Genomic DNA, 13,311 nt, shown 5'->3' on the forward strand with positions numbered 1-13,311 from the left:
CTTTGAAGCTCCCCCAAATTCTGGAAGCGACTCTTCTTCACAATGCTGTTAAGGCTGCGGTCATCTCTCTTGGTTGTGCAGCGTTTCCTGCCACATTTCCCCCTTCCAACAGACTTTTTGTGGATGTGCTTTGAAACTGCACTCTGTGAACAGCTTGCTCTTTGAGAAATTTCTTTTTGTGTCTTACCCTCCTGATGGAGGGTGTCAATGACGGTCCTCTGGACAGCAGTCAGATCAGCAGTCTTCCCCATACTTGTGATTTAGTTTACTGAACCAAGCTGAGTGTTTTTCAAGGCTCAGGAAACCCTTGCAGGTGTTTCGAGTTAATTAGACGATTCAAGTGATTCGTTGAACACCCTACTAGTATACTTTTTCATGATATTCTAATATTTAGAGATAGGATATTTGAGTTTTCTTAAGCTGTATGCCATAATCAGCAATATTAAAATAATAAAAGGCTTGCAATATTTCAGTTGATTTGTAATGAATCCAGAATGTATGACATTTTTGTTTTTTTAATTGCATTACAGAAAATAAAGAACTTTATCACAATATTCTAATTTTCTGAGACAGTCCTGTATATATATATATAAAAAAAATTGATTTTTCTTTTTAATTATTATTGTTGTTTTATTATTATTAATAATAACGTTTGCATAGACATTTTCAGGGGCGGACTAGCCATCTGTATAATTTCCCCGCAACGAGGCTCCCCCTTTGACAATCCACTAGCAGTGTTTCTCAAACTTTTTCATACCGAGGACCACTTAACCAATAAAAAACACTCATGGACCACTTAACTCCACAAATATCCCAAAACAATAGGCCTGCTTACCAGTCCAACAGTATATAACCAATTACAGCCTAGTTATAGTAATAGTACTAGTAATAGTAATAGTAGTAGTGATAGTAGTGAGACAATAATGACACTCCCGCGGGAGTGCGGAAAACTGAAAATAATGGCAGTTAGGGGGTCGCCAGTCTCTTGCACTGTTAACAGTTAGAATTATGTGTAACACGTCCTCCCATTTCTTCCAAAAAAGCCCCACTAGAATGTATTGTATGTTACACAACCTCTAACAAGTTGTCAGCCACTGATAATTGAAAGCTAGCGAGCTAACACAACAACATCAACAAATAAAATATGCTAACTAAACTTACCATTCTGATACACCTGTGAGCCCCCTCTAATGTTGAAAATATATGTCAACATAATGCGCATCATGCGCACATATATGCATGCGCACTGCTCAAAGTAGCGCGAGCAGCGGTGGGCGGGGCCAGCGAGGGAAACATGGCGGAGAAGGGCGTGGCTTCCAGCGACATGATTGTTTCTAAGGTAACCCATCTTAAACACGATATCTATCATATCAGAGTATTTTTTATTTGTTTATGAAACCTGCCTAGCATCAGACCTATTTACTCTTTATTGACATTTCTTATAGGAAATTTATGTTATGTTTTGTTACCTCTTGTCGGTGTCAATAATTAAAAAACAGATATGACACTTGACAGTTTGCAAAAAGAAGCCTTGACATTATTTGGAATAAATTATAGCATGTTTTGCGGTGTTAGTCATTGCTTTACAGTTAATTCAACATAAATACATTGCATTGTAAAAAGAGGCCGGTTGAGTCATTCAGGTTTGAAAATCTTGGTGTTTTATTGTAAGTATTGCATCTTCAACTTACACAGCTAGAATCATCATCAGACAGCATGTTTTACAAAGGATAGCCACAGGTTCATAACAACAGGACAACTCCCCACGTGGGACTACTCGTTTTGGTTGGGCTAACATATTCCTCATGTAGCTGTTTGCTCAAAGCGAGATGCCAGAATAGAGTGTGATTTACAAAATACACTGCACATTCTGGCCAAGCTGCAAAACTGGGACTGAACCCTCCTAGAAAGTTAACCTGGACCATAGGACTGCATTAACTTAAAACACAGAGGTAAAAATATAGCTTTGTGATCACCAGCTTATGAAGATATGCTATTGTTTTGAATATGCAGCATATAGCCAGAAACTCTTTGTCAGACATCCCAACTAACCTGGGCTGATCCAGGACCAGTCTGCACCTACAGTTGAGCTCAGTTAACTTTTTTTAGCAACATTTTTGCTGCATATTATGTGACAGTCCCAGAAATTATATTAGACACTGGCTATATTGTCTCTTTTTTTTTGACAAATATGCTCCAGAAGTCTAATATTTAATGAGTAGCAGGTGGGAATCAGCCAAACTGAGATCAGTGCAGACTCGTTGTGGAGCAGGTGCCTCTCTAAAGCTCAGCCTTAGTAAGAACATAGAGCACACACACACACACACACACACACACTCACACATTCATACACACACTGTACACTCACATGAGAGAGGACAGACCTGGCCTCAGTAAAATCAGTTCTTACAGTTTGTTATATCCCGTCCGGGACTACAAGTTTAGACTAGTTTTTCCACATGAGACGATACAATGAGTGCCAGACAGTTTTCACACATTTCAGTGGTGAACAACAAAACCCATCACTATCAGAATCGCTCCACTGTGTTAAAAATATATTGTACTCCGAGCAGGTTAAAAACACCAATAGGATGCGATCCGGGTCTGAGTGGAATTCATTTTGTTGTCAAACACAGGACCTTTTTCCTGTCAGCAGTGCAGGTTCATGAAACCAACATATGAAGACCAAAAAAACAAAGAGTTGAAGGTTAATAACTTAAACAGGGGAAGAATACATGTAAACTTTCCCTCAGAGATATATATATATATATATATATATATATATATAGATAGACAGAGAGAGAGGACACTGAGGTGTTCTAAGGTGTTTTTGGCATTTGTTTTATTTAAATAGTCAAGCACCTGAAGCATTGACTTTCTGATTCAGTGCCAAGTCCAACAACCTCCACATAGCTTCTCAAAGAGCCTACATGTCAAACTCTACACCTTAATGACGTCCTTCAGAAAAACCAAAAGGATTTGTTCATTTTGTTGATTTTCTTCTTGAAATCCTCAGTCAGAGGCATTGAATTGTAAATGTAAGACACATTTTGTCAACTAAAACACAAGTCTAATAGAGACTACAACCTCTCTAATAGAGGAAGGTTGAGTTTTAGACTCCTTTTATTGTGTAGTAGCTGGCTCAATTTGCCAGTAAAGTCTTGGCTATAGATAAAACCTTGTGAAGAGATGACCCCCCACCCCCTCAGCACAGACCCTAAAACAACGGGACAGGAGAATTGATATACTAGTAGTGAAGAAGGCTGGGTATGGAGGGAAGCCATCTTGTCTATCAGGCTATCGAGTTGTTTAGGGTCTGCATGTATCATCTCAGGTATTGCGTGTTGTTGGGGGGGGGGGGTCAACTGAGGACAAGCCTGGTGACTCTAAACAGGCGGGGCTCAGCACCAGGAGCAGCTTAGGGGCCGATTACATTTCAAGTGTCCATTGAATAAAACATAAAATTAAAATAAAATGGCTACATTTCATATCCCGTCCCACCCACACCACCCCGAAAACAAAATGACAATAAGCCATAAAATATACAATTCTTAAAATAAGGAATGAGGAATAAGCATCAAAAGGAGGAGTACAATAAGACAAAACCAAAATAAGTTAACTTCTCTTTCCCCATTGCTTGTGTCATTTGAGGGATTGAGAAATAAATATTTTAAAAAGGAGTTTTTTTTTTTCACATACAAAAGGATACAGGTGAGCTCCATGAGAGAAGGAGAGTGGGAAATAAAATGTACATAGAGCTGTGGCTGAAGTGCAATTCTTAATGCCAGTGGAGTTGGGATAGCGAACATTGACATCATACAACCCGTTTTTTCCTCCCTAAACTCCAGGCTTTCCCTCCACAGATCACCTGACCACGTTAGGAATGCCAAATACATCCCCCCCCAAAAGTTTTGACATTCACAATAAACACAGGTCAAACAGCAACAGAGGCAATATATTCTATCCATGAGCTCTAACTTTTTTTTAACTCCTTTGTAAGGTTTAATTAATTAAGCTATTTTTATGTACAAACAAAAGAATATACATCTGCTTTTTGGACGGTCACACAGTCTTCATAGGGGAGAAGAAAAATAAGAGGAAGAGGGTTCAATCTGACGAGACAAAAAGGACTACAAGAGTTATTGCTTGTTACTGCTGGAAAGAGAATGGACATCTATTCCAAAGTTTGTTGTTGTTTGGACTTTTTCCTTGTTGCTGTTCTTGTTTTTTTTTTGTTGGTTTGTGCCATTTCTATGGACAGCTCTAAAGTAGGCAAGTGCAGGATAGCTTGTCGTAGCTGCTTGTCGAGGGGAGAGAAACCAAAACAAAACACAAACACAAGTTACAATTTGCACTCTTTGAAAATGCACTGAGCACCCACATTCAACAGGAATGTTGGTTTTTCCTCCATTTTTTTAGTTGTTTTCCTCCGTGCCTGGTTGGAAACAATCACTGCAGACACACTTTGTTTGCTTTAAAAGCTCCGTGGTGGTGGATCTCATCTGCTTTTCCCATTGGTTTGTTTCACAATAGCACCAATTTGAGTGTCCGAGCTTCTGCGGTGTCGAACAGAGGTAATGAAAAACGATAAGACAAGGACAAAATTCAGGCCTGAAGGGACGTTCATCAGGGCCAAGCTGTGCTGATATGGCAAAGTTCACCCACAGTGTTGATTACAGTCCAGATTAGATGTGCTGCCGTTTAACCAGAACCAACACCACAACGTTAAGAAGGGATACACAAGAAACACACAGCCCACAGGAGGAAGAACCCTAAACTCTGAATTATTTAATATCATACAAATTTAAGTGCATTTCAAGTTAAATTCGGGGTTGTGTAAAAAAATTCAGACATTTAAGAGTTCATCAAAATCCAAAAGGTGGAATCAATCATTCATTTCAATTGTGTGGGTTTAAAAAACCAGGATGATGTGTTTTTTATATATATATCAACCAACTCTGATCTCCCTTTAAAAGCAGATTAAAATCGATGGGCAGTTTCACATGGCTGTGTTTGTGTCCCTGGTGTTGGTCTTGGCGGCTCAAAGTTCAGGAAAGCTTTCAGTGGAGCTCCTCAGCAGCGCAGGAGTAAAGGGGGGTGGGGGGGGGGGGACTAAAGGCTAGGAGCCATAGGGGGCGCTGCTGAGAGGCAGGAACGACAGGAACGCTGTCAGCTGTGGCCGTCGTAGGCGGAGGTGACGGCGGGGGTGTGTGCACGTAGACATGGCTGGATGGAGAAACAGATGGGAGGGCCGGCGGGTTTGGCAGGGAGGAGATGCTGGCGGTGGCGGAGTGGGAGATCTAGGAGGAGAAGGCAAGTTTGACACTGCAGGAGGAGTAGCCCTCGTCGCTGGCCATGCTCTGCAGGCTGCTGTGGTCGTCCAGGTCGCTGGTGCTGGCTGTGCTCACACTGTCCAGCTCTCCATGGGAGAACTCTGTGCTTTCCACATCCACCTCAATCTCCTCTGCAGCCGCCAATGTAGAGATGAGCAGAGAGAGGGTGGGGGAAGAGAGAAGAAAGGGAATCATTTAGTGGAAAATATCATATTTAAGTGTAAAGATAATGGGGTTGTCTAAAAGTTAAGGCTGGTGATATTCTATGTTTTTTCTCAAAGTCAACATATCCCAGGAAAAGACCAAAACCAACTCTGCGTATAAATTGCTTAACAATTTGTTAAAGTCAACGCTTCATTATTTACATCACTATGTTACGGCAGTCCTTGTTAATAAATATGAATCCAATTAACATGGCTCAGTTTAACTTAAGGTTGAAATGACATTAATTAAAGATTAATTTAAATTGTAGATTTGATACTTTAACTAACCAAAGCTTTCTTTAAATCCTTTCAGAAAGCATTTTCATTTTACACCTTTATCCGGGAAATTTGTGTTGATTATTTTCAGCAACACTTCATTTCACAAACAGCCCCAGAGGGACGGGTACAACCTCTATGTGGTGTGAAAACCCCCAGAGCGGCTGGAGGTTCATACTGTAAGGCCTTGTACTCGCCAAATTAAAATCCTGTTTAAAGACTGCGGCCTCACTCACCCTGGTCAGAGTCGGAGCGGTCGGAGCAGAGGGTGGAGCCCACACTGTCCATGCGTATCCTCTCCCCCTCCCCTGGGCTGCTCTGGGCTGCAGCACCGCTGCCCCCCCTCAGCAGCTCCAGCTGGCGCTGGAGGTGCCGCTGCTCCCGCTCCAGAGACTCCAGCTGGTACTGGCTCTTCCTGTCTGCATCTTCAAGTTTCTGTTCAGGAGAAAGAGAAGGGGGAGAGGGAGAAAAGGTTAACTATGTGTATCAGAGAGCTTTTTATGGAGCGATAAATACATGTGAGGGTGTGAAGGAGACAGCCAGATAAAAGTTATGTTGTGAAGAGATATAAATATATGACTGAGAGGAGGAAAGCTGGAAAACAAACGTATTTTGCTGAGATACTGTAGAGACGGATGTTGTTGTCTGTTAAGAAATTCCTTTTATATCAAACATTTGTCAGACACCAAACACTGCCTGTTTGTTCGCATTCAAAGACTAAACCCCTTGCTTCCCATGGTCTTCCCTCCTGCCAGCTCTGGAATGATTTCCCTCGCCCGCCTTGTCTACACCGTGTCCCCTCACTTACCTGCTGCCTGTGTTTTTACGCCCTGATACCATGACAATCTAAGCGAGGGCCGTGGCAGGGACTCCTACAGCCTTGTTGCACTTCTAACCTTGTAGCCTTATGTCACGGCTACAAGGTCGCTCGTCAATAGTGACAAGCGTGACTCCCTGCGACGGACCAAAACAATAGGCCATCAATAAGAGATGTAGAGACTCAAGTTGACAGCAGCAGAAGTGCAGAGTGGTGACAGCAGTAGTGAGGGGGTTCTCACAACAACAATATCGTCTTTATGTTACGTGAATGCACGCTACGGCAGGCTTTTTTTTCCATGCAGACTGCTCATCCTCGGGCATTCACATGCCTGTGTTTTAAGTGGACGGGAAGGCGTGAAGCAGGGTGTCTTATTGTGTGATATGCTCAGGCAGTTAAATGATCACCAGTGACCAGCTGAACACTGGCTGAGGTTTGTTTGCATACGCACAGTTTATTGCAATGGGAAATGTTTTATATTTACACATCAACCACCCAATGTTGAACCATAAATATGTATAGATGTATTTAAAGTCTACCCTTCATTTAAACTACTTCGTCATTTAGAAACTGTAATGATCCTCAGAAGTTAATTACATTTGCAATAAAAAGCAAAGGTCAAGACAAATAAAATCCAATATCTTGTTATGGTAGTGCATTTGAACATATCATCACCTTGACATTATATTATGTTGTTTTCAACTCTTTTGCAGAATATTTTATGAGTGAATCACAATCCTATTTTATATGGTGTAGCTCAAATGTATTTCAGATCCACCACTGTTCTTGCTATTTTTCTATCTTTAATAATTTATGTTCTATTTTCACACTGTGGTTCATATTCATGCGTCTTCAGCTCTGTGGGCTTTATCCCGTACCTTTATGTGTGATTTGGCTTTGTTGAGCAGGCCCAGGGTTGTGTGCCGGTTGCAGTCGGGTCCCAGGGGTATGAGGGCCTTCAACCGCTCGAGACAGAGCCGCAGGTGAGCTCGTCTGGAGAAAAACAAAAAAACAGAAAGCGAAATGGAATGATTAGATACATGACCACGTACAGTAGGCAAGCGCTAAGGCCTGGGCAGTAAAATGGGAAATAATAGATAAATGTGTTGCTAAATAGCACCTGGGGATTGAGATATGGAAAGTACTCACTAAGACACTATTTCAGCAGCTTCCCTGTCTTAATCTGTGCATTTCTCATTCACGGATAACCGGGTAAAGAAAGATGTCAAGCTATCCACAGGACTTTACATCCAACCCTTATAAAAGCACCTAGTTCTGATCTCCTAAGGCTGGATTTTTCCCTTCTCAAAGATCTGCACTTGAGCAATCTGTCACCTTGGGATGCAGGCTCATTAAGACATGTTGTACTCTCACTTTGTGAGAATCCACCAGCTGCACACCGGCTCATGTATTGTAAATCCCCAGCTTATGGTTCAGCAAGGCAGCGGGTTACATATGATTCACGTCTCGTGTAAGCCTAGAGACGATACATTATCCTCTGCAGGTATTTCTTGCACCCGGCTTTAGTTTCCCTTCTCGCCTGCATTACAAACAACAAGTTTAAGCTGTGTGTGTGTGTGTGGGGGGGGGGGGCAGGGAGGAAAGGTGTAATGGCATTTCCTGGACCCTGCTCGGCTCGGACGTTCCATCATCTTGACAGTCCCTTATCCCTTGACTGCAGACAGGCCGGGGGTACTATCTATCCTGCTAATGGCTCCGAGTTGAGAGGTAAAGAGTGATAATTGTAGCTCTAACACAATCAGTACTCCATTAGCAGGGGCTGCCCTTTCAGCTAGCCTGAAGGGAAAAGTGGAGAGACATTGAGAGCCGGTGGACTCAGTGGAGCCACCCAGGGCTTCAGGAACAATCTCTGGGGGAGCCCAAAGGGGACCAGGGCAGGAATTCACTGCACTGATTAGGCTGGCCCAGACTGCTCTCTGCTGCTGTCAGACTGGTGGAGACATGTGAGCACTGGTGTGTGTGCACGTCAGTGTGTGTATGTGTGAGAGAAAGGGAGGTTCTGCTTTGCATGGATGTTGCTGATAAGAACCCAAGAGAAGAGCGAGCCATTGCTTAAATACAGTATGCCTGAGTGTGTGCTTAAACTACGTGACAAAGACAAGCGCTGCATGTCTAGGGAATGAAAGAGGAGGCACCCTTATTTAGTCTTAGGTGCAAAAAGTTTGGAAGTCATAACACACATGTACACTAGAGCTGCTGAGATGAATGGATTAGTTGTCGGCTGTCAAAGTTATCACTTGATTTATCCTTTTGAAAGAATAAAAATACTACAATCTCGAATTCCAGCTTCTTAAATTTGGATATTTCCGTGGTCCTTACTCCGATATGACAGAAGACCAAATGTCTTTGAGTTGAGGACAAAACAAGACATTTGAAGATGTCGTATTTGGCTTTGGGATATACTAATAGATTGATAGATACGATGTGGGAAAATGGTGACAAATCTTGATTGTTCTATCAATAACATGTCAGAAAATGCTGAAAAATGTCAATACAATTTACAGGAAAATTCTTAACAGAATAGTTGATAAAACAAATCATCGTTAGTTGCAGCCCTAGCGCACGTTTTTCAGCCCAGACTTGGGAATGATGATCGGCCCGGTTCAGGTCATCTGTCTGTGTAATCAGTCCTATTAGAAGGAGAGAGCAAAGTCCACCTTCTTTATCTGTGAAATGTCTATCTACGCTCGTCTCATCTGAACCCCGACATACACACACGCCCGTGCACATAGACACAGATATCAGCCAGCAATTAATCACTTTCTACTCCTCTACAGCAGCCTGGGGGGGAACACACAGCTCCAACGGAAACACATCTAGGACACTCTACAGAGAGGACATGGTAAAAGATCTGTCTCAGAAATACTAATTATCTTTTGAACACTGTAATTACGATTAATACTCGATTATGTGGAAACAAGGCATTTTACTGCAACGTTTGCTATGTAACCATTTTCAAATTAAGTAGGCCATGTACAGGGAACGTTTGCTGATAGGCCGATCAATTATTTATTATGCAGCTGCAGCTGACACAAATAAAAATCCGCGTTACAGGCAAGAATAAACACACACTTGGTCTTGAACATCCCTTGTTATCTCAAAAACTGTGTACCACCACTACATGCATGTGTACACTGTAGGGACATGTTGTACGTTCTTACTTTTTCATTAGTTATACAAACATTTTTGTTCCACACACAGGGGCGCGGAGTGCCTGATAAAGAAGGGCAGAGCAGGACACCCGGTCATTTATGGGCCTGTCTGTCTGGCCTATCAGGCGTCGGGTTAACAAACGCCAGACACCGGAGATCTTCTCCTCCACTCCAATCCAGATTAAAAACAACTATCTCAGCACACAAATTTAGATAACCTCCACTTACAGGCATTCCTGTCCTTATCCAATCCAACCCCACCCACCCATCCTCCCTCCCTCCCTCCCTCTCCTCTCCCTGACCCAACTGACATGACAAATGTACAGAGGAAGCAGGGGGGGTACGCTGACCGCACTGGCACCGCAGTATCAACACATATCCGGCCCTGCTATGACCCGCTGAAATATGCCAATTATGGCTCTCAGCGCTAAGACTTCTATTGCTGAGTGCAGTGTAGGGCGTCACTTTGCAGGGTGCTGAATCAACACTTTTTGCCGAGTCAGTGTTAACCTCAAACACCCTAACACACCCATATGCCCGTGATGATGCCGAGGAATCTCTCTCAGCACACCGAGTCCTGTTTATGTCCTTTTTCACAGCTAGTTCATGTGCCGTGTGATGTGTTCTTGCAGAAACACATGCTCCTGGGTTGGCAGCATTCAAACGCCCTCTCTCTGTGTCTCGTATTGACAGACTGACATGTGAGACGTCTGCCTGACATTTTGGACTAATCTCTGGGCGCATGACATGCTCTGCTGTGGAGCACTCTGATAACTACAGGAGGTCAAAGAAGCCCTGAAAAGCATAAGAGGGAGTGATGGAGGAACAGTGTGTGACTGTGAGAGAAGCAGGAGAGAGAGAGAGAGTGTACTTATGTGTAATTCATGACCATCACATTGGGCTGCCTGCTAATGGGAAGTATAACAACTGGAGTCCTTTTCTTCCGCCTGCAAAAACCATTATGCCCTCAGAGCGTCGGGAAACTAAAGATAATGGCAGAGACTGCTTTATCATGTTAGTCTGTCCCAGCAGCCCTATCTCTAACTGTCTCACTAAGGGGTTAAAGGTCATTAGTTAGTAGCTACTGGTGATGGCCCCAGGACAGGTCACTAATCCCTGAAACGGTTGTTTACCATTTTGACCCACAGCAGAAGAGCTTAAGCCGTTTGCGTCTTACAATATGAGTGGTGGCTTGTGGCAATAAATGCCAGCGCGCAGCCGCCAGAATCTCTAATCGTAGCCACGTTACGCGGCAACGAGCCTACTGTTTCCCTGGGTGCTTAGAAAAGACCTATGCTGGTTATATAAACAGCAATGGATTTACTATGCTGCCCTATAACTTCCTGTCCTCAGCTGCTAAAGCTAACGAGCATTAGAGCACACTTTGTTTAAAGGGTGTGACATCACACAGGGACGTGTCAGTAGGTTGATGTTAATGTGGCTTTCAGATAGGGGTTAAACTCAGAGAAGTGTCAAAGGCAGATATAATGTCAATAGCAGCTGATATATATTATTGGGCAATGAATAGCCCAGTTATAAAAGTATTTAAAATAAAAATCACAAATGAAATTAGGGGTGTAGCTTGCAATAATGTTGACTCATTACGGATAGTGAAGGCTATTGCGCTGCGCTTTGTATTTCCAGTGTCCTAATGAATGGCACAGTGAGCTGCATGTTGCCTGAATGGGGAACTCTTCATCTGTGGAGGATTACATAACACGTGTCCAGTTGCTTCCAGGACCTGTACGGCAAACTGTCACGCACAGCAGGGATATCAAATCCCTCCCTGACAGCACGACAACAATGGCAGAAAAGACTTGCTTTTCCTCGTATTCAGCGGTGCCCATGGGATGGAGCCTTTAATAGCATGTTTCATTCTGGTTTTGTTTTGTGTTGCCTTGCGGCGTCACCTGAGCAAACAGCTGCTTGAGAAATCCCACACTCTCTGTTATTTTGAGGCGGTGTGGACTCCTTCATACAGATCCATTTACAATGTAACTGGCTTTTCAAAGGGGACAACAAAGTAACATAGAATCATAGCAAGAATGTGTGCCTCTTTTATCAAAAAGTATATAATAGAGCTGTAGACGGGAGATTTAGTTTTCATTTTTTAATGGAAGATGGTCAGTTTTTCATACTTTTACCACACAATGAAGCCTCAATTCATGGCGGCTTGGTTCAGAAATGACCATAAATCTAGTGCTTCACAATTCTTTTATCATTCTTTATTCAAAGATGCAAATATGCAATGCAAAATGTATGATTCCCGTTGATATTTCAAATCATATTGCATTACATTTATTTTAGAGGAAAAGGCAACTCAACTGGTGTATTGGAAATATTTTTAAACCATTCATAAATTCCTGCAAGAACACATTAAGGCGAAACATGTCTTAACAATTATGCAAAAAACCAGTTCATTTATCACCCGACATAACCATCAAATTAGGAGAATCAAAATCTAAAAACGTAACCTGCAGACACAGCCGGCCTTCTCTTTCCTCCTGGGACAATGGGGCGCTTCCACTCTACCAGTGTGTGTGTGTGTGTGTGTGTGTGTGTGTGTGTGTGTGTGTGTGTGTGTGTGTGTGTGTGTGTGTGTGTGTGTGTATCATTCATGCTTGTGTGTGTGTTCCATGGCTTGTGTTCCTGATGGGCCCCAGATGGGTTCGCAGGCAGGAGGCTCTGCCTTTTGGCTTTGACATGTGAGCGAGCAGCCAGCCGGCCCCGGGTCACTTCACTGCTCCTCCTCCTCCTCCTCCTCCTCCTCCTCCTCCTCCTCCTCCTCCTCCTCCTCCTCCTCCTCCTCCTCCTCCTCCTCCTCCTCCTCCTCCTCCTCCTCCCTGTGAATCACATACACGACTTTCCTCTTCCTCCCAAATCCCACTGCTTTGTACGGTTAAGTAACAAGGAGAAAGATTTATATCAACAACAACTCTGTAGACATTGCTGTGCTGCTCTCCCTCTCACTGTAGCTGTTTTCACTTGTTCTTGTAATGCGTCACACTGCCTCCATTGTGATTGAAGCATGCTTTTTTAGAGAAGCACTTTGAAGCTCTCCCTGTTGGTATGGGAGAGCTGCCCACCACAGCTTTTACAGAACCTACGCACATCATGTGTACATCTCTCATCAGTGCACAGAACAACAGCTCTGCACTCAACCTCCCTCGTCCTTGAATCTCTTCGTACAAACACACATACACACCTGCTAAGTGCATGTGCCTTTGGATTTGCACTAAAGGGCACACACCTCAGTGTACATTCACACATTCTGATATCTTTGTTGTCACAAACTAGTGTCTGACCAAATAGCCTTTGAAATCCTCAGTGTGATCGATTTGACGTGAAACAAAGAGTGTAATGGCAACAACAAGCAGTAATACCATCGACATGACAAGAGCAATCAGCGCAGAAGTGTCTTGAAAATATTCCAATTACTCTGGGGGGACAATGCAAATGAGAAGTGTGAGGGTGTTATAAACATCCCCAGTCTAGGTTAAGTAACAAAA

The 13,311-nt window shown here is 43.0% G+C and overlaps 1 protein-coding gene across 2 annotated transcripts in view; it reads right to left on the reverse strand.

Moving 5' to 3' along the window:
* Positions 1 to 1,638: 1,638 nt before the first annotated feature.
* mxi1 (max interactor 1, dimerization protein) overlaps positions 1,639 to 13,311 on the reverse strand; it is a 31,826-nt gene continuing 20,153 nt past the window's right edge. For both annotated transcript variants that reach the window (XM_079693369.1, XM_079693370.1), the window contains 3 exons: positions 7,508 to 7,622; positions 6,049 to 6,247; positions 1,639 to 5,464 (listed from right to left, as the gene is read on the reverse strand). In XM_079693369.1, coding sequence (XP_079549495.1) covers positions 5,301 to 5,464; positions 6,049 to 6,247; positions 7,508 to 7,622 — 478 coding nt within the window. In that variant the 3' untranslated portion in view covers positions 1,639 to 5,300. The remainder of the gene's footprint in view (positions 5,465 to 6,048; positions 6,248 to 7,507; positions 7,623 to 13,311) is intronic.

The sequence above is a fragment of the Notothenia rossii genome (assembly GCF_949606895.1).
Source record: "Notothenia rossii genome assembly, chromosome: 1".
NCBI lineage: Eukaryota > Metazoa > Chordata > Actinopteri > Perciformes > Nototheniidae > Notothenia > Notothenia rossii.